Genomic DNA, 25,167 nt, shown 5'->3' with positions numbered 1-25,167 from the left:
TGTGCAACAAGAGGATAACTCTTTGAACCACAATAAATATGCATCTGTGAGTGTGTGCATGTGAGTGTTAATATTTAATCTGCATGAAATTAACTCACTAACTAGATATGTATTGAGAATGAGCAGATGAAATTAAACAAAAGAAAGAAACACATATGGTGCAAAAGTTATTCCACCCTGCCTCCTTTAAATCCTGGTATATAAACAACTGGTTACTGTGCTATCACCTCTACCTCAGTGCAAGACCTGACTCTATTTTGAGCTAATAACAACAACCACAGCTGCCAATAAGCACTACTTTATGCTAAATGTTCATAATTTCTTAACCTGCTGATCACAGTGTCTGACATTATTTCCAGTATATTTCAAAGTAAAAAATTACTTTATGGATTTAAAATTTTCCAGAGCTTTTATTCCCACTCTTTTCTTAGATATTTTCAGTATAATAGAAAACTACCAAAAAAACCACAAAAAAAAAAATCAAGCTACAAAACACATAACATACTTAAAGTGGAACTTGCATCATCCTGATTTAGCTCACAGTAAATCTTTTTCACTGGATTTGGCAAACAGTCCATTCTTCAGAAGCTTGATCATTCAACTCGTCTCAACAGCCGCCTTCTAATAAAAAGACTAAATTTTGCATCCAAAATTTGACAATGACTGATGAAGTTTGTCTTTGAATTAGATTTGTAAAACTTGAGGACTCCAGAACTCTTAAGATATAACGATGTCCAAATAATCTTAAACCCATTTAATTTATGTAGCTAGCTGCATTAACATTAGCTTTCTGTCACTGATTTTCCTTATTTTTATCAAAGCCTTGTCTGTAAGCTCCATGGTTTCATCCCATTTGTTTTTCTCGGGGCTTGTGTATGTCACCAAGTTCTCAGTATACTGCAAGACTGACTTCAAAAACCTACGAGAAGTAAAACCAAAGAAGAAAAACTCATTAAAGGATTTAAAAATAAAAAAAGAAATAAAGAAAAATATCTCAATGCCTGATTTAAAGCTGCTAATGTCTCCAAATTTCCAAATATCCCTCAGGATTATCAATACACTAAGGTTTCTTCTACTTCTAGAAGAGAACCACTCCCTCACTCTCACAGTAAAAAGTGATGATTTTCAGAACTGCAATTAAACACTGCCATAGAAAGCATGCGGTGATAAAATGTGTGCTAGAATTTTCCCCAAATGGCTTCCTTTCCTTTCTCAGTCAAATGTTTCACAATGCCTATGATATCCAACCATCTGTTAATTGACACACAAGGAGTAAAATTACCAACATACTAAATACAGCTTTTATGTATTAATAGTTTTTATTATTAAGAGTGTGTGATTGTTCTCTATCTAAACTAAGGAAGAGTCTAATAAAAATTAAAAATGTGAATAACTGGACTATATATTTTCAACTAAGTTATTTTAGTTCTTGAGTGAACATTGTCAGAGAGATAATGATGACTATAATAATACGAAGAAGGATGACAATCTACTAAAAGTCATGCTGTTCCTTTTATTTTTTTCTCTACAGGATTTATATTACAGATCAAAAAAGGAATGTGTACAACTTCCTGTGTTTTCATAAACTAAATCTTATATACTCACTTTAGATACTGCTGATAATCAAAAGGATTCTTCTTACAAACCAAATGAACATTGACTACTTCCAGAGCAATCAACACTAAGATGAGCCGCAACACCGGAGACAAAAATTTAATGCTAGAAGTAAGCAAAAGTATTTTAAAATAAAAAAACTAAACCCAGATTAAATAGAAATCATTAATATAAAAAATTCTTCAGGCTTCGGCATCCATCCTAGATAGCTGGATATTGCATAGTGGGGGGAAGATTATGAAATGTCCTTCAGCAAAGAGCAGAGCAAATATCAAAACTGTAAATGAAGACTACAAAATATGAAACCTCAAAAAGAGGAAAAAAAGAGAAACACATATGGTTAAGATTCCAAAGGAAACCTCACCAGCACCCATTACTCCATAGATAATAAAGTGGAGTTCAACTGAATTGCAAATATGTACCGTCAGTTGTCAGTTTAAGCTATGCTTCTTAAATAATATAGTTAACATTTTTAGGAACATAACCTGGCTAAGAATACAATATTTACAGTTTTCCCAGTTTTTAAAGTAGATTCATAAATCCCTGGAAAACACTTCTGAATAGGAACAAAATTAATGGAATACTAAACCATCTCTCTTCTATCTATAAAGATGCTGACCCAGGTATAATGATAAAAAGCAGCAGAAGTAAAGTAAGTAGACTCTTGAAATCAGTTTAACCTATTGCATTCAGTTAAAACTTGAATGGCATTTATATGCTTAAATAGGAAAAGCTAGCAACTAAAAAATACAATCTAACATTTTAAATGATACTTTTATTTGAAAGCTTATAATTTACAGTGAAGTAATCTCTAGCGATGCTAAAAATACCTATTAAATTATTCTCCAATTTGAGAGTTTCTTGTTATTTCAATATTAGCACATAATAGAAATCTGGGTTGACACTTAACGCTGAAATGGTTAACAAAAACACATGAACACTGTTGACTCTAAACTTCTAAGACAAATCACTGAAAGCTAGCAACAGCAGCATTCAGCCACTCTCTCATAAACCTAACCACAAAGTAAAGAAAAAACATCAGCCAACCTGTTTAACATTCGTAGATAGTTATGCCTCTGGCGAGAGCGTAGAGTCTTATTCATCCACTGTTTATATCTCAGCTCAGTGCTGGCAATAACTTGTTCAGACACTTGATGGCACTGTGTGCTTATTTTACGGAGCACCACCAATATTTCCAGAACAGGTCGTGGAGAATAAAGTGTGCAAATACGCATATCACAAAGTTCATTCAACAGCCTCCAAAACAGGAAGGAATTGTTAATTTCAATCTTTTGTTAGCTGGATTTAACATGAGATACGTTTCATATTCGGTGTGGTTTGATTCATAATGTTTTAACTCAGAAAACCTGGAAAAAGATTACTCTTACCTCATGACTGAAAAAAAGCAAGGATCTATGTAGTAGGGGTAGTGACTGTGTTCTCTATCACTTTACTGAATATTAATACAAAACTGCTGTTGATTAATATGTTTCCCATTTCAGATCAAAGAAATACAACCACAATAAACAAAACTGCCTGGCTGAAATGATACACTGAACACATCAAATCACAGCAAGGTTGCGGTTGAAGCCTCCCACCATAGTTCAATTCACAATGAATTAACATCCACCGTAATAAAACTCACTCAAACAAATTGTATTAATTAGTACTCCCATTAGTGTGTGGTCCTTCTTCTGGGCAGAAAAAGCAGCAGACTTAACATTTCGTAAAATGCAGGTGGTAAGGCCATTGTTTTAATCAACACCACACCAGATTATGCTTTGTTAAAGCACCCAAATATCTTTCTGCTGTCATATTCTAATCTGCTGACCTAATGTGTCACACATCACTTCAAAAACTCTGTTCTTATAGAAACGTTTCTTAATCTCTCTCATGCTCACATTATCTCTGAGACAGCAAAATATTAGTGACTAAAAGCGATAAAGGCAGAAAACTCTAAAAATGGTTTAACACTTCAGTAATTAGGCTTCTTTTTCATAAATGAGAAAAGTGCAAATTGATGGGTAGGAAACAAAAGGCGCATATGCTATATAAGTAAAGCAACAGGTAAAATCCTCTTTGCACTATCCTGCCTTTGACAAATGGGTTTGATTAGGAGAGTTTTGTTCCAACATATTCATTCAGTCATGGGACTCTTAAGACTGCTATAAGAGTGCCAATTAGAAGTCAAATTGTTTTGATCATTATTCCAAGTCAGATATAATTGGAACTAGCACACCTCCAAGTCTGACAACAAGTATAACAAGGTATCTTCTATTTCAGAATCTTGACACTAAAGCATGTAAGAACAGAATTATGTAGCGGCATATTACTATTTTAAATGCCACACACAGCTGTGACACCAAGCACATTAAAACGTATTTCTGATGTAGTTTTAGCACACAGATTAAACCCAACTTAATCTAGTCCGTACATAAATATTTAAAACATTTTGCTTCCCCAGTCTGAAAGAAAAATGATTTTTTTTAATGCTAATTTCCAAGTAAAATCTCTACTGTAATAATGTCCCAAATCTACAATGTCTCATTGTCATTTAAAGATGTAGTTCAGCTGCATTCTTAAGATGTTTAGATTAAATCAGCAGCAACATTAGAAAAGTGCATGCAACATTTCAAGCATTGTTTTAAACCAGGGAAATGAGTAACTTAGGTTTGAGAGCTCTTGTGTTGGGCTACATGTAGAAGCTGACAGCAGGAATCAGGAGGACATAAAACTCACCTCTCTGTTAGGACACTATTGATTGGATCACCTGAACTACAGCAACTCTGGGGCATATATTGCTGCAACTGAGATATAATTTCAGATATCATCAAAATGAAAGTATTAGCTTCAGCATTTCCTTCCAACCTTAAAAACATAACAAAAAAATTAAGATTTGAGATGATAAAACTGTGTAGTACTTACTGCTTCTCAAATGGCATAGATCAAGATGCAGATTTTTTGGACAGCACTGTATTCAATGTCTACTCTCACTCTCTGATATTATGGTTCTTTTCCCTCCACCTTAGAAGCATGATTTTCTTTCTCCAACTAAAACCAACATTTTCTCAGTCTCAGCAGTCTTTTGAACCCCTTTTAATCCTCTATTCATTCATCAAAATCTTGCAGCATTTTGAGTATGTGCCAGATGCGTTGAATTTTCACCTCTCCGCTCTAAACAAGTACAATTTCCTCCAGTGATATTATTAATGACTTCCTCCTTTTCAAATAACAAGAGATGTTACATTCTTTTTCTAAGAAATATCTTGTGTAAAGTCTTCTACTGATTTGGTTACCGCGTCCTTTTCAGAATAAGCAATTATTCTCTGTTTTACATCTGATGAGCCATCTTTTTGTTTTTATTGTGATGGACTCAAGCTCTAGTTCAACTTCCTAACAGCACCTTCAGCATCTCTTCAGAAATAGAATATGGAGTCACTAACAACTTTGTATGTTTCAGGTGTCTTCTTATTTCCTTCAAGTTAGCACACTGTTTATAGTTTTTATAGTATCTGTACTGATGTGTATAGTACAGATTAAGCTAAAAAGAACAAAGGGATCTTCTCACAACCCCTCTGGTGTCCATCATCTTCCTAGTAACGTATTTGAAGAATTATTTCACCATCTCAAATCCCATTTTTCATAACTATTTTGAGAACTATCTTTTTTTAATAGCATATACATACCCTTTAATCGTTCGAACATATTCCTCAGGCACTGTTGGCAATTCAGGCCATAAGTGAATGCTCTTCATACATTCCAGCACCTCAAAAATGTATCATGAAAAATGTTACGTAAAGTATAGCCTTTGACAGACAGGACAACATATTTTACTTGTCTTAGTGTGTATTTTAGAAAAAGCTGCAACAGGTCATAAGTTACTTGTTCAGTAGTCATAATTGTGTAAGCTGACATCAATTGTTAAGGTTCATGTTAGGGCAAAAAGTCTTGACGTACACTTCCATGCTAAAACATCATCTGAATAAACTAATTTACTATTCCTTCTTCCATTTTTTTTTAATATAAAAAATTAACTAACGTAACTTTTGTAACATACGGTTTGAATGCTGTTGAAAATGAAAAGTACTAAGCATGTCTACTGCAATCTCAAATCAATAGAGGAACATCTTCAAGCAGTTCAGTAATTTATAAACTGATCGGCAGAGAACGACTACAAAACTTGAAAGTAGGTTTTGCTACTATGACAGAATCTTAATCAGCTGGCTTTCATACAATAAAAACCTTAGTTATAGCCTAATCCGAGATTCCTAGATACTTGACTAGAGTGTTCCTGACATAAGAAAGCACAAGGAGATTAAGAAAACTACAGAACAGCAAACATTCAGGTAAGAATAAAGCTATTCAGTGTTCTAGAGCACAAACACAGCACCAATTGCATTAACAGGAGTGTGCCTAATTACATCTCATTTTAGCAACTGTAAATTCCAAAAGATAAAACTAAAAAACTCATTAACAAAAATGTAAGATTTTAACTTCTTAGGACAATCAAAGCATGAAGACAACAATTAGACCAATTTTAAGGACCGAAATGCTTTCACAGTTGGAAGTACCTACCTGTTTCTTGAGTCGAGAAATTGGATGAAATCGAGAATGGTAGCAACTTGCACAGTTCATCAGTGGTTTTATGACCATGTGTTCCTGATTTACAAAATCATAGACAATACACAACAGTTTCTTTAAACTGTCCTAATCGTATGCAGACCTAGACTTATACTTAGTTTTATGCAAGCTACCTATAGTATGGAAGTCAATAAAGACTTCCAAATGTCTGAGGGCTGAAAGCAGTAATCAGCACAGTGAGTGTTTAAAGCTTAATTTCTTTGACACATTTTAACTATGAAACCTGACAGCAGCTGACAGAAAAGCAACCGAGTACTTTCTTAATGCAGAAGAATGCAATATATCTTGAGAAACTAAAAAGAGCTACAACTTATAAATGGAAGATTTATCTCACAGGTTGCTGCATGATATTGAAAGGAGTAATCACAATACAGGAAACTGGGGGGAGCAAATATAATAATTGCTAATGTTGAGAAACATGTATTGCTAGATAAAAAGTGTTCACAAATTCACAGTATAGAGTGCAGATACAAATCACACCTCCATTAGTGAGCCACCATTATTTATAGCGTCTCAGAGAAAGAAAATCTCAAATATTACATACCTCAGTGGCCGAGCTACTGCTGTTCTACATACCTTTTGGATAATTCAGCAGATAAACAGGCTAGATATTGATACAATTTGACAAATAAAATTAAGTGGAATCACTATAATTTATGGATCAACCATGTGAATAAGGAGTGGTTAAGCAAACAAATCAAAGTACAGTAAGAAATGGTAATCTTTTGGAAAACTTTCTGTACTTATTTCACTACAAAATGAGAAAAAACATACTTTCACAATTTTTTTACTTGGAGGAATACTTCATTTCCACAAAAAGCTGCTGTCAAGAAAGATTCAGTCATAAGACTCTCTAAAATCAGATTTGGCATCCAAAACAACTGAAAAAGTCTTCTGAGAGCATAATACTGATCCCTACCTTAAAAGCACACATGTCCTCATCTGAGAATCTGCAGAGAAGAGTCACTGCAAATGCAACTATCTGATTAGCTACTTCTCTGGGAAATGCTTCTAGATTGATCTCTCCATGGCTTAAACGATCTCTTATACGTGGACCCTCCTGGTGGTTCAAGAAATCCCAAAGAAATTCCTGTGGAAACATACACCAAGTGTATAGAATTCTATTGTGAATAGAATATATTCAATGTATAGAATACCTCTGAAAGATAAGTATGTGATCATGTCTACAGGACAGGGGCATTTAGATGGTCAGAAAAAACAATGCAAACTATGCTTGTAGCAAAAAAAAAAAAAGCAACTCATCCATCTTGGTAGCTTCTGAGGAAATTCAGAACTAACATACATGCTATTTCATGAGAGGTGACAACAGATTTCCTTCAGCTTTGTCTCCCAAGTCTTCCACAGCCCCACTACCTCTGACAACAGGACAATAAACTCAGGTCTCCCCTACAGTCTCAAAAGGCCTCTAAATTCAACACCCATAGTTTTCATGTTCACTATCTGTTTGGGCGGCAAGATGCAGGATGTGCTCTGGTAGGTTTGCAGCTATGTTTTTGTGCCACCTGCCCACATAGTATAAGAGGTGTCCCAGAAGCAATCAGAAATAAGTTTTAATTTTCTCTGTATGAGGCTCCATTCAGCTGATCTTCAGAAGTCTAAAGAGAAATATCTCTGAGACTTCTATATTTCAGAAAGAAAGATAGTCTTACATCCCAACCCAATATAGCTTGTCAGGTACTACTTTGTATCCTTCACAATCAAAAAGGGTAACAAGCTTCTCCTTCTAAGCTGCTGGAGATAAGCTACATGAAATAAATGAGTCTTAGGCATGATCATAAATATATTACTAAATTTACAACAACAAGAAAAAAAAAGGAAAAAAAAAAACCCAAAATACTTTCAAAACACTTGCCATGGCAGGTTCCTCAAGAACTGCAGGAAGCTGGTTGACTTCTTCATTATCCAAACGCTTTGCTAGCATCTAGAAAAAAGTAGTTTGAATAGAAACTTGTTATTGAAAGCCAAACAATCAAGGAAAAAAACAGCAACTAAAGTAATTAGCTTCCCTAATTTTAAGCAATTCCTTCTACCACTCAAGAATCAAGGTGACTAACTATTCCTGACAGACAATTTGAGATAATTCCAGAGCTGCAAAATTGAGGATTTCTGCTTACAACGTTTATTTGTATTTATTTTGAATAACTGAATCTAGGAAAAATGACAGAATGTTTGTTTCTGTGAGATGAAGAATTTCAAGATAAAAACATTTAGAAGAAATTAAAGTCTGTTGATTAAAATTTGTATTAATTTGGATATTTTCTGGGGGATTCCAAATTTAAAATGTTTACTGTCCATCATCTTCTATTTAGAAAAAAATTAGAAATAATGTCTTATCCAACACAAGAAAAGTGCTTTCTGTTCTATAGTAATGGGAAACATACATATGCTTAAATTCTGACATTGATATATATTTAAAGAAAAAAAAAAATCACGAGTACCTCATCAAAAGTGGTGTAGAGAGCAGAAGGCTAGAACAAAAGACAATTAATATTATTTGATTTTCAAACAAAAACAATTAACTAGACATGTATACTGAATTTACATTTATTCATTTGCATGAAATACCAGAGGTGCATGAATAGCAAAAAAACCCCCTTACAAATGAAAAAAGGGACTGTTGGATTTTGTGCCAAGTTTTTAAAAATAAATATAACATGATCTACCTTCCACCTCAAACGACTGTTTCTGAACACTAACCTTCAAGTACTTTTTCACACCTCTTTTACTGGCAGACATCTTTACAATAAGAGGCATTCATGAAACTCTACTGGAAATTTGTAAATAATGTTCCACAATTGACTGAAAAATTTTTGGCGGAAATCTGTAAATGTTTAGACACTATGCTTCTAGAATAATTATTTTGCAAATATTGTTAGCACTAAATCATAATTTACTTTAGACATAAATTTTACCTCAGCTGTTAGCAATCGATTTGGACATTTATTAGTTGTAGTGAAGAGCAATCTAAGTCCAACTTCCAGCTGAGGAAGTAAGAGAATCACACAGTCAGCATACCTGAAAAAAATAACAGAGATACCCAAAGGGGTTTCCCCCCCCTCATAAATATAATCCAAATGGAAATTAGAACCATTTCAGAGTCACACTGTCGAGCCAAACAACCCAGCCCAAAATTCCTTTGCAATACACTTTGTAAACAAACAATAAATGACTACCTGTGCCCAACAGAAGCTGACCACTAAATTCAAACCAGCTCAGAGATGAGAATAACTTATAAAAAGGTAAAGCATGGGACAGGAAAACAAAACAATTAACTTTTTTTTTTTAACTCAACATGTTAATATCTGAAGATTTGTTTCCACTTGCTTTTTAAAGCTCTCCTTTTTGGCTACATCTGCAATAGTTCTTTTTAGGTTTCAAAACATAGTTTATAATCCTAGTTGGCACAAAATAAAGTAGTAAGTCCACAAACTTTCTGAGACACTACCATAACAATGCATAACTATATGTTGTTAAGCAACAGATTCAGTGAAAAAGTTTGGAATCTACACATGCTGCTATTATTCTATAAATATAGAATATATTATTTTTATATTATCTTAAAAAATAACAATTAAAGAAAATAAATCTACTGTTACCTGCTGTGCTTGAAAGCTGTTAAAGCAGCCATCCAAAATGGTAACATTGTTTTTAATACAAAACTGGACAGTTTTACTAGCTCTTCAGCTATGGAAAGTGTTTCATGATTAAGATCTGCAAGTTAGCAAACCAACATTGATAAACTACATACAATCTACAGTTTACTAATTAATTCTTAATATTTCACTGAAAATATAAGATTATTTCAGCATTTGTAAAGGAAGACTTAAAAGTTAGCCAATTTATTTTAACTATGCAAGTACAATGGTAGTCATATTTAAGATCAGAAATTGAGTTTGTAAGATTGCATTTTTAGTGATAATATAAAATTACAGAGCAAAACCAGTTAAGAAGTTGTGGGTGCTTTTTACTGAGACTAAAAGACTACACAGCAACTGGACCTAGCTTCTGTTGAGTTGTTCTCCACCTACTTCAAATACTTAAAAAAAGTATAATATATATTAATCATTTTAATTTGGTAAGAATCAGTACAGTAGTATGAACATTTGAACATGAGCACAGTGTTCCTACTTTATCCATTTTCTGTGATGACATTTAGCATAATAAATTAACGCTTCATACTTCAATGATACCATATAATGAAACTCACACTTATGAATTCACATTATAAATATCTTATCCAAGAGAAAGCTTAAAACGGCAAATGCAACTTGACTGCAGTGGGTGTTTTTTTGAAGCAAATCAACAGCTATAGGATTTATACTACATGATGACTGGAATGTTATCAGCTTGATTTGGTTCCCAAAAGCCCTGTCTCAGGTCTGTGAACAGATGTTCCACTGGCAAATTGATTACGTAGCACAATCTGACCATGACCACCATTGACACCAAGATTCCCCATATGCTGTTGTTGCTTTAAAAATAGTAGGAACAAACCAAATAAGGTCTGTAGCCAGGGAGGTGAGAAGATTTTAATCTGACACTTCAGGTCCTTCCCTGAGAAAAGCATCAGTGTACTGAAGATGTGTCACCATCCTTTACTTTGTTTCAGCACTACCTTTCCTGCAAGATGCAGGTCCTGCTGGGACCCTTGCAGCTGGAACCCACTGATTCTGGAAAGAATTAGATTTTGTAAAGGCAAACTAGGTGACTGTTACATGAAAGGAACTCCATCATCAAAAAACTGGAACATACAGTTGAAGTCTTTTAGAAGCAGTAACGTTACACATTTCAATGTGCTATAATTATTTTAGAATGCAGTATTTTTTGATTCAATAGTCAGTGGAAGTGCCTACATATTAAAAAGTTGTCCTACAAGCATGACTGATTCATCTAATGACAGTGTATACAGGTATCTTAGTTAAGATTCAATCTTAGAACTGTGGAAAATGCATTATTTTCAATTGCACTTTTGGACAATGAAACAATAACAAATATAGCATAATAAAAACTTGCTAATGGTTAAATACTTGCCTGGAAATACATCAAGCTCCTCTAAGCTAACAAAGATCACATAAGGTCGATGCACTAAGATGCATTTAGTTTGAAGAAGATACGTCTGTAACAACTGACCCAATCCTGCAGTTAAAAAAAGCAGCATAGCACAATATCTAGGGAGAATACCATAATATATTAGAAAAGCTTATACAACTAAATCTTTTGCAAAGAATCAACATTTGTGGGTTGGGGAAAACGATTTTTTTTTTGCTCTTTCAAAGAACATCCAAAACCTACACGCCACATCTCTTTTGAGTACAGGCACTTAATAATTAATTGCATTCACAAGCATGAAAAAACAATGTAGAATTAGGAAAAAAGCATCACTGTATTCTATATTAGCTGCTGTTGCCCCTCCTCCTACCCCATTCCTCTGCCTTTTGTTCCAAGTTATTCCTGACTGCCCTGACAGACAAGGAACTGGGTTTCAGAAAAACATCTTAAGCTTTCTTGCTTTTCCTGCTAGTAAAAAACCACTGGTTCTAAAACAGACCAGCTTTATAATGGCTGAAGTATTCTATGGAAATCCCTTTCCAAAAGAAGCAGCAGCAGCAGAGGAAAACTGTCAGGATACTGCCAGAGGCCTTTGGACATTTTTAGGGGTTTTTTTTAATTTTTTTTCAATAAGAACAGTAAGTTTTACTAACAGCTTTTCAAGCACGCTCAGGTCTGGTAAGAAAACGAGATTCTTTTTGGTAACTTACTTTGCGGGAATTTCTTGTGGGGATGCAAACCCATGCCACAGAACATTACGAAGATTCAGACCATATGGAGATCCAATGAATACCCTCAGTACATTCATCTAATTAATAAACAAAGTGATTACTGCATGAAGAAATCTATTATTTATTACCTTGTATCTTTCCCTGACAGAAAATTTCAGAAGTTATTGAGAAATGACAATGTCTACTGTCAAGATGACTGGGCACAGCTTGTCACAGTAACAGCAACTCACTATTTGCAATTCCCAGTATTCTCTGAAAGGAAATCTTTCAGCTTACTGGTACATGCTACAGAATATAATATGGGAAGAACAAAGTTAGTTATTAGACATTCCAAACACTTATGACAGGCAAACAAACGAGATCAAGTTTAGCTCTTACTACTTGTAGTATAAATCCACAATAATTTAATACAAATTAACATAAAATAGAGAATTTGCATTCAAAGCTGTATTCTCAGATCACTATGAAACAAAAAGGGAAACTTTTTGGTTTTTAACTGTAAGAATTGAACTATTCCACATGCCATCAAAATTTGAGAAATAATCCTTATAACACTACTAGTCTGGCTAACAATACAAGCTTCTACAGTTCACATCCAGTATTTTGTCCTAACAAAGAATCTACATTTGTAAAACTGTATGAGAAAGACCACCTATTCTGTTTACATAAGAATGTAAATGTCATCAGAATTTTGGTTTTATTATTTTTTTGCACATGGGGATGAACAGATTAGTTTCCTCTATTTTGAAAAATTCTAGTGTGGTAAATGTTATAAAGCATCTTACTACAGTGGTGGTGAAGGGGAACACAGCTTATCAGAAACAGCTAGTGCAGGACATGTATTTTCAAGTAGTGCAACTCAGAAAGAGGCAGACAACTCTGCAGCTTGCTCACCCCCTTGACAGGTATGTGAAACTTCACGTATGCAGGTTTTTCATGTAGAAAAGCAAATAAGAACATATAAGCTTGCCTTAAAAAATATTTACATTTACAATGTTCACTATTTTTGCCATATATACCCCAGACTGTAACATGTATAAAATGAAAATTTTTCCATTATATTACAGAATTTGCAAACTCTGCTTCAGTGCAAGCAAAGGCTATGCTTGGAAACCTGTCATTTGGCAAGAAGAAAAGCAGCTCAGTATTTATTACTTATTTCAAAACTGTGCACTTACTACAGCTTGTCCAAAGACAACTGCAAGCTGCTCAGAAGCAAGCAAGTCTCTTAGAAGGAAAGGGCAATCTTTACCAATCAGTAAATATACCTATTGAAAAAAAGCAAAACAGATAACACCAGTAATTCAGTATACTTCTTTGTATTTCAAATGTACAGCTTGACTATTTAACCCAGTAACAATTTTCATTATTGTAAAAACAGTAATCAAACAAAACCCACCAAATCCTTAAAAAAGCTTTAAATTCTATAATTTCATGACAAATTAAAATTTACAGAACATAGCAGGAAAGAGTGCATATGCTACTTAGTATTCCCATAGTTAGGCTTTTCACAGTGTCTGTACACGTACTGCTCTTCTCTTCCAAAAAAAAAAGTAAAGCACAACAAAACCACATAATTAAGGGAATAAACTCTACCCAGTAAACCATACTTCATTCTTACCCTAGAATTCTATAGGGTCTGTCATTGTTAAAGGAAGGAGACTTGTGATTTGTCTTCTGATTCTGGCTGTTCCTTAAACTAGACTTTATCCTAGTTGGGCAATCTTAGCATCTCTAGTCTCAACTGCTATGAAGCCTTCCATTCTATGTATTCTCCCTAATGTTTTTTTCCAATCTGTGGTAATTTTTCATTACTTTAAAATTTACCACCCCCCATACTTGGGCAAATTGGTTTGTCTAGGTGTGAATTAGCCCATTGTTCTTTCTCTGGCATTTCCTTCTCCAGAGCTCCTCATAGAGATTTAACAACCGGCTATTTTATCTTATCTGTGGGCAATATACCCCAGCAGCAAAGCCTCTTAAAACAGCTTCTGCTCCCTTCTCCCTAACCTGCATGCCCATAAGTAGTGGTGACAGCTGTTTGTGTGGTCATGCAGTGAAGCAGATCAAGGAACGGATCCAGCTGAAAAACAAAAATGGGGGTAGGGGAAAAAGGTGGAAAGGTACCTGGACCAGTTCATCAATCTAGCTTGTTACTAGGCCTTCAAATATTTGCACTCACATAATGTATAGAATACCAGCAAACAAGGCATGTGGCTGTCAAGATTGATTAAAGAAACTTCAGCAATGCTACCACCAAATGTTGAACCATAGCCTAATTCACATTCCACCAAAAAGGATTCACAATACAAGTTTCTTAATACTAGTCAGAATTCCTAAGTCTAAGTCATATCACGTATGCACTTCTTGCCTCATGCTGGTCATGGAACTCCTGCAGTATTACTCTTTAAACTTAATAAGAGGGCATACCTTTACTAACTACTACAGGGTAAAGGAAAGAGGGAATGTGTTAACAAGACAAACATTCAGGACTACAAGATGGATCCCAGACCGATCCAGCTGATCAGTTAGGTCTAGAATTTAAGTTGTTAGCTGACTTCTAGATGGTTTTGCAGCACAAGATGTACACTCTGTGAACAGAGCTCTGAGGAAGAAGTTATCTAGCAGCCCATTTCCAGCTGCGTGCTCCTGCCTCTCCTCACAGAAGTTACGACATCATCAGATCTTCCATGGAAGGTATGCTGGTCCCCGTTTCAGTTAAATAAATCAGAGTAACAAAGACCTACTATATGTACACTGATTAAGCAAACTTTGCTCTTTTTTAAAGAAATTGTTTAGTAAGAGCACTCACACAAGCAACTCTACCAGCACAGGTGAAGGAGCCCTAGAAGATGTTTCCATTAGCACAACTGGATCCAGAAAAGAACATCTCTCCAACTCAAAATGCAGCTGGGCTATTTGTGTACTACTACAGTACAGGGTAATCTCACTTTTTTAGTGTGCGATTAAATCCAAGAGCTCATTCCCATCTTATAAAACCAAATCTGCAATAGACTTCTAATGCTGGCACTTACATCACCCAAGGCTCGCTCCAAGCATGATGTTAGTTTCATTAAGCCAAGAGCAACTTCTGTAGTTTGTGTATATTGTAGAACATCAAATACTTCAAGAAATAACTGTATGATTGGGGAGAGGAAGAATGTTGTGTTAAATATTCAGAAGGAAAAAACAAATTGTCAAAAGCACATAGAAATGTAAATATTCCTCTGTAATAGTTGTTATGCAAATGTAGAAAGAAAACAATGCCAAGGAGATAAAACTGTAGAAGACTGGAAAGAAACTGCCCTAGAGCACCTTTTGTATTTTTAGTTGCAATGTATCTAATGACTTACATCTATAAAAATTATCACAATAACTTTATACAGTAAAACTTGATATTAAGCACAGATTATTAGAAAAACAAAATCCTACCCTCTTAGGTTAGAACAGGTCCAAAGCACCTCATGTTCTCTTTGTGATAACTTATATAAAATCTAATTACAAAGTCAGGAAAATTAGAAGCAACTACGTATCAGAGAAGGACAATTAGTTACAAATTCTAAGCATTATGGTTCATTGATATCTCTTGTGTGCTCTTACATTAAACTTCCACAAAGCATTCATGTGCCAAAATACAAATTGTCAACAGACATTTTCATACCTCTGTGTAGTTTGTCCAGCGGAACCATAATTCGTACTGAATTACAAATTGCTCCTTGGTCAGAGATTTGAAGTACAAATTAACAGATTCACATACAGGTCCTAATGATCGTATGCTTTTGATATAATCCACACTTTGATCTTAAATTGAAAAACGGAAGGTGATTAGAGTACCAAACTTCCCGAAGATCCAATATTTTTAAAAACCACAAGGAGTAAAACCTGCTACAGCTTGTGTACAGATTTAGCACAGAGAATTTTCTCCAGACTATTTTAGCATGACTAATACACTATAATTTACTGTCCAAAAGACCACACAGATAAGATATAGAAAAGTAAAAGTACAGTGTGAAACCAGGTAAGATCAAGTACCTTCTCCAAATAAAAAAAAAAAAACAATGCAAGAAAATATGGAAGTAAAGAGGGTTATTATGTTTTGGTTTTGCCGAAATGGGAAGAACCTACTAGAGTACATAAATTTCACATAACCAAGCTGGAAGCTAGTGCAGGCTCAGAGGGCTCAGTCAGGTTGCACCACTTACACCCTTTAAAGAACACAGATGGATGTGGAACCTTACAGAGTGGTATCACTGCTCCTCTTTGGTGGGACACTTTTATAGGAAAATAAATTCTTCTAATTTACTAAAAGACATTGCTTGAGGCAGAAACATGTATCATTTTTACCATCTCTGGAAATTATTAACAGAGCTTGCATGATGCAATTTGGCAAATTAAAATTCAACAAGTTCATCAGGGCATAAATACTTTGTTTTGGTTAAAAAAGAATTATAAACTGCTCTACATACAGAATGGAAACCAAACAGTACTTCTGTACAAGCTAAAGTCGGGGAAACAAAACCAGAAGCAACAGTAGGAATACTGATGGCTCCAAAGCAAAAGGAATATAAAGAACACAGAAGAAAGCAATTATGAGGTAGGAGAGAAGCAGAAGGGGCACGTGAAGTTGGGAACCAAGATGAATGAGGAAGCAAAGGAGCAGCTACCTATGTAGCACAGATTACATGAATGTTAGTAGCCAGCAATAACCAAATACCAAACGTGGATGAAAAATTTAAAGCTCCTTGTAGCTATGAATTGCACGTACTACTGCTGTACTGTGACAAAATGTTATAACTAAGCTAGGATTGCAATGAACTGTACTGAGATTCTGCAGTCTTAAATGTATCACTACTACAGCAGGTAAACACCAACCTGATTCAAGGTAACACACGTGCTCTGTAACAGCTTTCCAACATACTTCACCATTTTCAGACAAGATATTATTAATATCATAGGCATCTTTTTTCTCAAATCCAAGTTTGCAAATCACATAATGCACAGGTGGAGAAAGACAAGTAGTGATGGAGTCTGACAACGCCATCTAGAACACACAAAAGAGTCCCTGCATTAAAAAAGTACATGAGAACAAAGAAAATTATTATTAAAGCTTACCCATAAGCACAGAAATACAGATAGTAATACTGCATCTGTAAACAAGTTCTTAAGTTTTGCAATGCAACTTTCATCTATGCATATGATGAAAGGAACTCTCTGAGCAGAACCACCTCATGGAAAACTGAGGGGATGGAGGAGGGGAAGAATTGGTCTATTTGCGTAACGCCAGGATGGTATATTTCTGAATGGTTATATCTACTAAAGTGATGCCAAGACAGATTGAAGCAAAAGATCTCCGTTTATATATTTGTTCTGCCTAATCTCTGAGCTTGCAGGGAAACTGATGCTACTTCAAGTAAAACCAAGAGCTTCAGTCCTTATGATCAGCAAAATCATTGGCGTGGGGCAACATGTGAATTCTGTATGAATTGGTAGTTATGGTAGAACATGCTAAGCATAAATGTTATTTGCATATTCGCCTATTTGCATATTAGAAAGATGGACTGATTCAGAAGCATGCATTTAAATTAAAGAATTTGCAAAGATGAAACTGCTCACACTAACAAGGAGGAATATGCTTCTTTAGTAAAAAAAGTCACGCTTCCTCAGTAATCAAACAGAAAAGAGACAAGAATTGTTTGAAAATGAAGGATCACAACAAATATAATGATTCCATTAAATTAAAAAAAAAAATCTTCTTTAATTAGGTGGTGGAATTGACCCTCACCGTACACATAATTTCTGAATTCATGGCCTCAAGGAGAGATTACATATTTATATGAGTAAAAGCACAGAGCAAGTATGACAGTTTCTATAACGAACTGCTATTAGGTGCCATCAGGAGTATCCTATCTGCTATTAAAAAATAACCTAAAATGTTCATAAAACATGTAATTCAGTCCTTCACCTCATTTTGAGGCACCCTACATTTCACTGTCAGAGACAGGAGGCCAGAGCAAGACATGAACTACCACAGCCACCCTTTATTGTCTAAAACAGACCAGACAAGGAGCAGGCGGCTGACTTTTTCAGGGAGAGTACGTGACCACGTCCCGCGTTTGCACTGGTGGCAGCGCCGCGCCGCAGAGCCAGGGCTGTCCCCGCCCCGCCGCCCTCCGGACGCAGCGCTAGCACTTCCCCAGGGCCGGCAGGGGCCGCAGGGAGCCCCGCAGGGAGCCCCGCAGGGAGCCCCGCAGGCCCGCGGGCGCGAGGGCGGCAGTAACCCCCAACAAAGCCCCCGATCCCCGCCCCCGCTCACGGAAGCCGCCGCCCCACCCCGCCATGGCGACCTGCTGCCGTTACCTCCGTTACTGCTGGGCCCGCCCGCTTTGCGTCACGACGCTGTGCTAGCGCGCGGCGTCACCCCTGACTCGCGCGGGAAGACTGCCGCCCTGGCACGGCGTTGCTCCAGGCCGCGGAGCGCGAAGGCGGCGTCTCCCCGCGGCCCGTCGCCGGGAGCGGGAGGAGAGGGGGCTGCGCCCGCCTTGCCTCCCCTTGGGGAAAGCGGCGCTGCGTGCCGCAAGCCATGGAGAAGCGCTCCAAGATGCCGCAGCTCGGCCCCGCCGCCGCCCCGGAGGAAGGGAAGCGGCGCCAGGGCCTGTTAGATAAAGACAGCGTGAGCGGCCGCCTGGGCGGGGGCGGGACGGCAGCCCCGGGAGTTTAGCTGCTGGAGGCCGGTGCCGGCGGCGCCCGCCGGCCGGGTACGCCAGCTGCGCGGGAAGGGAACGGGTGTGAGGGCGGCGGTAACGACCACAACGGCTGCGCCGCGTGCCCGTCACGTGGCCCTAGCGCGGGCTGAGGGGGCGCGGCGGCCTGCCCCTCCGCTGCGGCCCTCGCCTGAGGCGGGGGCGTCGGCCCGGTACTGGAGCGCTTCCGCTGGCGAGGGAAGGAGGGAAGGATGGGGCTTGGAACCTTAGGAAGGATGGTACAGTGTGTGGGAAAATGAGGGGCTCGGTGTGTGATTAAAAGGTGTGGTCTTGCCAATACTTGTATCAGAAATGCTGTTCCCGTCTGTTTTACATCCGGTTTGGGATAGCTCCTCCCCTTTCTGCTTGGTCGGATGTCGCGTTCACATCCACCTTGCAGCTGGTGTGCCGCCTTCAGCGTTGGGAGGCAAAGTTGTTAAAGCCTTGTGAAGGTAAAAAGAAGGCAAGGGTGGGCCTCCCTTTGGTGGTGCAGTCTTTCCAACTTGGGGTGCTACTCTGAGTTCTCTAAGTTAGGAGAAGGTGTGCCCTCTTTTGAAGAAATAAAGAACTGTTTCTTTAAAACAACCATGGTTGTTACAACAGACTTGTTAACAAACAGCATTTCTTTCAAATGACAAAAGCGTTCTTCTCTCAGCATACTTAAGTCCGTATCTCCAAGGTTAAGCCAACATAATAGAGTCCGGTAACATAAGAACAGGCTTTTGTGTAGTCAAATGCAAAGCTGGTTCTTGAATTTTTGAGAGATTCTTTCATGAAGGCTGTAAATATTATATAGAAATGTAATTGCAACATTGTGCTAAAACTTGCAATCACAGTATTTGTATTGTGAAATACAAAAGTAGGTTTATTTATTAACCGTTTGTGTAGAGTTATCAATAAGGTTTTTGGTTACCTCGGTAAATGGCTTCTTGCACATGAGGAAATGATTATGAAAGCTTTGGTCACTAATAATAGCAGTTAAACTTGTAAGTCACAGCATTGTTAGAAGTCGTGTGCTATAGACATGAATTGTCTTCCATCTGTAATGGTACAGGCTGAAAATGTTGTGACTCATGCTGAACCATGTTAACAAAGAATTGCTGCTTGGATTGTGACCTTTTTCACAGGTTCATTTCCACTGACATGGATTGGGATGCTCATTTGAGCAGCTCAGATGGCAGACTTGAGGTGGTTTTTATTCTGTTAGGGGACCTGTGATGCATGGGTAGGGGCTACAGTCTTTATAGATCTGAATTTCGGTTAGAAGATAATGAAAGTCCATAGCCTAGGTGCAAATGTGTTTGCTCATTGCATTTTTAGTGTAGTGTGAGCACTATTCAGAGTTGGCATTGTTGGCATGGCATCAACAAACACCTGCAGCCAGTTTGCACTAAGGCTGCCAACATCACTGGTTTTTAACAGAATTATCTAACAGTAAGGAACCAGAGGAGAGATGTAGGTAATGTCCACAGTGTTGACAGGGCTAATGTATAAGTGATTTCATAGAGAAGAAACTGCATTGCTTCCCTTATTCTCAAACTGCTCTGACTTAAAGATTTGTGAGCCCCCGAGTAGTGCATCTCTTCAAATAATTCTCACTAGACTTTTATATTATTCATAAGTGTATGATTTTTTTTCTATACGTGTTAGTGTAAGCCTTGCACTGTGGTGTTATATCACCTTTGTTCTCTTTACTGCTCTTATGAGAAAGAACTGATGCTTTTCTCTCACCTAAGTTCTAGCTGTAGTTAGGAAGTGGAGCAAGGTGCTGAAGAGTCAGCAAAACTTGAAAGTGGTTAGTTAGGAGGTAGCTGGTATGGAATACCACTTCTGTAGCATTTGTTATTTGTTTGTGCTTTTCTGTCTCTGTCTTGTTTTGTTATCATTTTACAGTTCTGTTTTAAGCCAGCCATGGAGGACAGCAGGTGACATCTTTTGTGTGCGTCATCAGACTTGCTGCTTGCATTCACAGAGGGCCAAATTTTGTTATGTGTGTTGTGATGATCATACACAAGCTGGATGGGGAGAAAACATCGATCTTCAGAGTTCTGATGACAAATAAAAAGAAGTACTACTCTGTTTTTAAGTTCCAAGCAAAATTACAAAGCTTGCAAATTGGAGCATATTTTTTCATTTTTTTTATTAATGAGCAAATTAAGTCATTAATACATAAGGCATTTGTTTAGTAGCTTCACAAGGGATGAGGACAAGTAAAATTACGTAGTAAATGAACCAAGCATGTATTTTGGGTTTTGTTTAGGCTGTTTGAATGGAAAGCTTGAAGTTGTGGTTAACAGTCTTGGACACATATGTTAATATCTGTGTGTTTTTCCTTGGAAAATGGAGTGGATTCAGAGTGCTAGTACAGTGTGTCTGATTGACTGAGTTTAAATGCAAACTTCGTTTGGATTTCAGTGGAAAATAAGTTAAAATTGAGCAGAAGTTAACCACTGTTCTCTTTTTTTTTTTTTCAGTAAAAGCGGTAGTGTCAAAACACCCAGAGGAAGATACCCATTTTCTAGCTTTTCTGCTTTTTTTGTAACACATTCCTAGACTAATTGTTTTTTTTTCCTCTTAAATGTACACCATAAAGTATTATTTAGAAACTGTTAAATGCTAAAATATTCACATGATGTGGACTTTTTTTATTTTTTTGCACAGATGAAAGGAAAAGGGACACAATCAAATTACGAAGCTTTAGGTATGGCTCCAGTGGAAGAGGAGTATTTTAGTGATTCAATGAAAGCTAAGCTATTGGCATTCAAAGCTAATGGGGCAAAGATAAGATATGCTAATACATACAGACTGGAGTCACATAATAAATTTCGGGATTATTTAGTAAGAGACAAAGCTCAAGCGATACTAACGGTATAGTATTTTTTTTAATTGATTGTCTAATTTTATTGCAAAAGTAGCTTGTCTTGCAAAGATTGTATTAATGGAACAGTGTAAGTTGCATAAACTTAAACATATGCATAAATCTTTGCAGACTTCGAGTTTTGGCACACAACTGTAATGTGAATGTGCTCCGTTTTGCAAAGTACAGGAGGCCCTCTGCAAGGCCGCCAGTGAGCATGTGCTGTAAAGATGGAGCTGAAGCTTCTTAAACCCTTACCCATTTCTAAACCAAATTGAGCTATAGCACAGTTCAAAGTACCCTAATCTGCAAAATATCCAGTTATCCAAAGATCCTGACCTTGAATTTGTGGGATTCTACTCCTTCAATTAGTTCTACTAATATCATATGACCTGCATAAAATATACTTGGTGTCCTTGACAGTCTGACTGCCACATACAAAAATTAAGCAAAAATGAAGGAGAACAATCTGTTGAGATAACATGTAGCTCTTAGTGGTACCTCGAATATTTATAACCAACTCTTGTAATTCTGCTGTCTGGAAGACAACATGCCTTGGATATTTGTAACAGGTATTTGTAGCACTATTTTCCAGTGAACTGAGCCCAAATGATGCAGAAGAATACATTCCTTTTTGTTAAATGGAGATTGGCCGGACAGGTTTGTCACTTTCAAAAAAGAGATAAAACATTTTAGAGTAAAAATAGCGCAGCCTTTGCCGTTTGAGAGCATCGTCTATATTGACTATTCTACTCATTAGTTCTTTTAATGTTCTTGTAATGGAAATGACTGTAAAGGTGTTTTTGCAAAGGACTACCAGGATGAAAACTAAGATCCTTCAAAATTGTTTTTGATAGAATAAACTTCAACAAGCCAAATACGATGGAGTTTCTAGTCCCTCCTTGTGTGCTTCAGTCTCAGAAGAAATATTAAAGGCTGTGAAGGAATTGGACTTTGACCGTTATAAGTACGTGGTATCAGTACTAATTGTGGAAAAGGCAGGTCAGGCAATAAATGTAAGCAAACATATTAATAATATCTTTTGTAAATTGAAAATAATTTTTAGAACTGTATGTTATCTCTTAGGCATTCATCTGCATTCAGCAGCTTAACTAGTTTGAGGTGGTTGTGAAGCCTTTGGGTTCTTTACGGGGAGTAGTATGCCAGGTGACAATTTAAGGTACTGCTGTGATTCTACCTAACCCTGTGAAGGTTGTCTTCTTTTTGAGTTCAGTAAGCAGCCCATGCTGCTCTTCCCTGTCAACCAGTTATTTCCGCTGTGTGCTGTGCCAGTGCAATTGCATGATTGCAGTGAATTTTCTTTTTCTTTTTCCGATGTACTTTGATCTCCAGTTGGGTCGTCGCATTCATCGCAAAATGCTGTGCAGTTGTAGCGTGGGGTGACGTGGAAAGGAACCCGTGGCAAGGAAAGGGATGGCAACTGTTTCAACTGCAGCTGCCACCAAACATGCTCTTGGGACTACAAAGTAACATTAGTGATCTGAACTTGGCACACCCGAAAGAAAAGTATTCTAGACTTTCCTGTGTTGTATGTGATTTACATGTATTGCAAGCTCCCATTGATGTTCAGAACACTTTTAGGTATCTGGCCGAGTGTCAGAGAGCACTTCTGTTTAGGAGTGTTCATCATCAGCTCTTAAAACCTGATGAAACCATACCTGTTTGTAGTAGGTTATGTGAAACAATTTTTGAAGGGTTGTCAGCTTCAGTAATGACTCTGGTCTGTGCAGGGCCTGCATCTACCTACTTTCCTGGTGCTGTCTCGCAGTGCGCTGCCTCTGAAGTTGTACTTTGACTGAGGAGCTGTAGGTTAAAACGGATTGCTGAAATGGTCCAAGTTAACTTTTTTCTCCTGAGGAATATGTTTATTCCAGCAGTCAATTAGCACATTTTAGCTTTGAAAACAGTTTTATCAAAAAAGCTGAGAGCCCAGTAAGTGGTCACAAGTAGACTGGAGTAAGCTGGAGGTGGAGGAGTGGGGGATGTGACTTCTTAGTTGTATATGTTCCCAAAACTAGTGTCTGTTCACATTGCTTTTGAAGGGGTGCTGTTACAGAATGCTAAAGTGCTAACAAGTGACCATGAGAGAGAATTGAGGTTTTGGTGTAGAGCTTTTTGGATCTGTTGGGGTGGAAGCTTTACTGTGGAGCAAGAACATGTATTTTAACATCAAATAGGACTTGTTCATTTTCACTGTAATTTTGCAGTTCTTGCTACTTGTAACTCTCATAATGCAATTATATCGGTATTTATATAATGCCGTGTGTTCTTTTAAGAAAATAGAAAAACTGTACTGTTTATAGACTCACAAATAGCTTTTTCTTTCCTTTCCTTTAGGTTGCCAGCAGATGGGTCTGGGATGTTCAAAGAGACACCTGGGTTTCAGCTAAATGTGAAACTGAAACATTTATTGCACTGGCTTTGGTAATGGCTTGTTATTACGAGTAATACTCTAAAGGCCACACCTGGTTTTGTGTATCACAGTACCTGGTATATTTGAAAATTTTCAGAATGTCATTATTTTAGTACTAATTTTTGTCCGAATGCTGTTGGCAAATTGAAATTGACATATAGTTGAGATAATTTTGCTCATTTTTCTGTTGAAAAAAACCAAACCCAAGAAGATGCTCTTGAAATGTGTATGGTTGAGTACATATGGGCTTCATCTGTTGTAACGCTGCTGTGGAAGTTGAAGCAGCTGGTGTAAGGCCAAACTTTGCAAAATTTTGAATGTTGTTTGTCTGTTGCATGCCTAAAGTTGTTAACGAATGTTTGCAATAAATTGCAGGTATTGGTGTTCTTAGAAGCACGCTCTTTGTAAGAAAAGGCAGTGTTCAGTTTATTTCTAGTTGTATCTTTGATAAAACGCCAAGTCTGTGTAGAAGCCTGGCTGGGCGGGCATCCGTGTTTTGCACACTTAGGATCGTGCAAATTTCCAATCGTTTTCCTTGAATGAAGTGTGAGTTCAGTCAAGTCATTAGCTTCCCTGGGCCTTAAACTCGCATTAAGTATCAACTCTGTTCAGGCTGGTGGCTAAGTACTGTTATTGGGCGAGTGTGATCACTGCTCGAGGGGCTTCTGACGGCGACGGCAGGAGGACGATGGGGTCCGTAACGAGACTATTGATAACTGGTCCGTAATTGGCAAGGACAGCAATGACTATTTTGAAAACGAAGACTGGGGCAGATCTGTGAAGTGCGTAGACATCTGCTTTGGAACTGCCCCGTGTGGAAATCGAGCGCTGATGCCTTTTCCACGTCCGTTGTATTGTTAAGAGCTGAAAATAAACGTGTGTGAAGGCGGAGGGGGTGGTGGAGCTTCTGAACGGCCCTTGGCCTGCTCGGCTCTGAGCCGCTTTGGAGCCGCGTAGGGGCAAAGCCCGAGGCCCGGGGAGCAGCCCGAGGTCCGGGGGGCGGGTGGGCGCGCCCCCGCAGCGAGGCGAGCCCCTGGGGGCGGCGGCCGGGGCTCCCGCGGGGGAGCGGCTTTGCGCTTT

At 37.6% G+C, this 25,167-nt stretch overlaps 2 protein-coding genes across 8 annotated transcripts in view; one reads left to right on the top strand and one right to left on the bottom strand.

The window, feature by feature from the left end:
• The window catches only part of ERMARD (ER membrane associated RNA degradation), a 42,832-nt gene extending 24,389 nt beyond the window's left edge, over positions 1-18,443 (bottom strand). For 3 of the 7 annotated variants that reach the window (XR_012041559.1, XR_012041561.1, XR_012041562.1), the window contains exons 1-18: positions 18,414-18,443; positions 16,929-17,097; positions 15,718-15,857; positions 15,092-15,193; positions 13,235-13,324; positions 12,036-12,133; positions 11,308-11,444; positions 9,873-9,987; positions 9,189-9,291; positions 8,715-8,744; positions 8,129-8,197; positions 7,175-7,345; positions 6,190-6,273; positions 5,301-5,380; positions 4,354-4,482; positions 2,662-2,871; positions 1,606-1,719; positions 506-919 (exon numbers count right to left, since the gene is read on the bottom strand). Coding sequence is in view for 1 of the 7 variants with exons in the window: in XM_072856286.1 (XP_072712387.1) it covers positions 760-919; positions 1,606-1,719; positions 2,662-2,871; positions 4,354-4,482; positions 5,301-5,380; positions 6,190-6,273; positions 7,175-7,345; positions 8,129-8,197; positions 8,715-8,744; positions 9,189-9,291; positions 9,873-9,987; positions 11,308-11,444; positions 12,036-12,133; positions 13,235-13,324; positions 15,092-15,193; positions 15,718-15,857; positions 16,929-17,097 (2,001 nt within the window). In the remaining 6 variants the exon portion in view is untranslated. Of the gene's footprint in view, positions 1-12; positions 920-1,605; positions 1,720-2,661; positions 2,872-4,353; positions 4,483-5,300; positions 5,381-6,189; positions 6,274-7,174; positions 7,346-8,128; positions 8,198-8,714; positions 8,745-9,188; positions 9,292-9,872; positions 9,988-11,307; positions 11,445-12,035; positions 12,134-13,234; positions 13,325-15,091; positions 15,194-15,717; positions 15,858-16,928; positions 17,098-18,112; positions 18,204-18,413 lie in introns of those variants that run through there. The other 4 variants (XR_012041560.1, XM_072856286.1, XR_012041563.1 and 1 more) reach the window with 4 other exon arrangements.
• On the top strand, positions 18,420-24,966 carry DYNLT2 (dynein light chain Tctex-type 2). The gene is made up of 4 exons (XM_072856293.1): positions 18,420-18,726; positions 21,458-21,664; positions 22,511-22,669; positions 24,012-24,966. The coding sequence occupies exons 1-4, from the start codon at positions 18,637-18,639 to the stop codon at positions 24,120-24,122; spliced, it is 567 nt and encodes a 188-aa protein (XP_072712394.1). The 5' UTR covers positions 18,420-18,636; the 3' UTR covers positions 24,123-24,966.
• The last annotated feature ends 201 nt before the right edge of the window (positions 24,967-25,167 follow it).

The sequence above is a fragment of the Ciconia boyciana genome, chromosome 3 (assembly GCF_034638445.1).
Source record: "Ciconia boyciana chromosome 3, ASM3463844v1, whole genome shotgun sequence".
In the NCBI taxonomy this organism is placed as follows: Eukaryota; Metazoa; Chordata; class Aves; order Ciconiiformes; family Ciconiidae; genus Ciconia; species Ciconia boyciana.
This window is presented reverse-complemented; position numbering and strand designations above follow the sequence as displayed.

Bases quoted from the DNA above. Each gene is read 5' to 3' on its own strand.
- DYNLT2 (XM_072856293.1), top strand. From the start codon at position 18,637: ATGGAGAAGCGCTCCAAGATGCCGCAGCTCGGCCCCGCCGCCGCCCCG. The intron at 21,665-22,510 runs GTATAGTATTTT...TGTTTTTGATAG, and splicing joins AAGCTCAAGCGATACTAACG to AATAAACTTCAACAAGCCAA. The intron at 22,670-24,011 runs GTAAGCAAACAT...CCTTTCCTTTAG, and splicing joins AGGCAGGTCAGGCAATAAAT to GTTGCCAGCAGATGGGTCTG.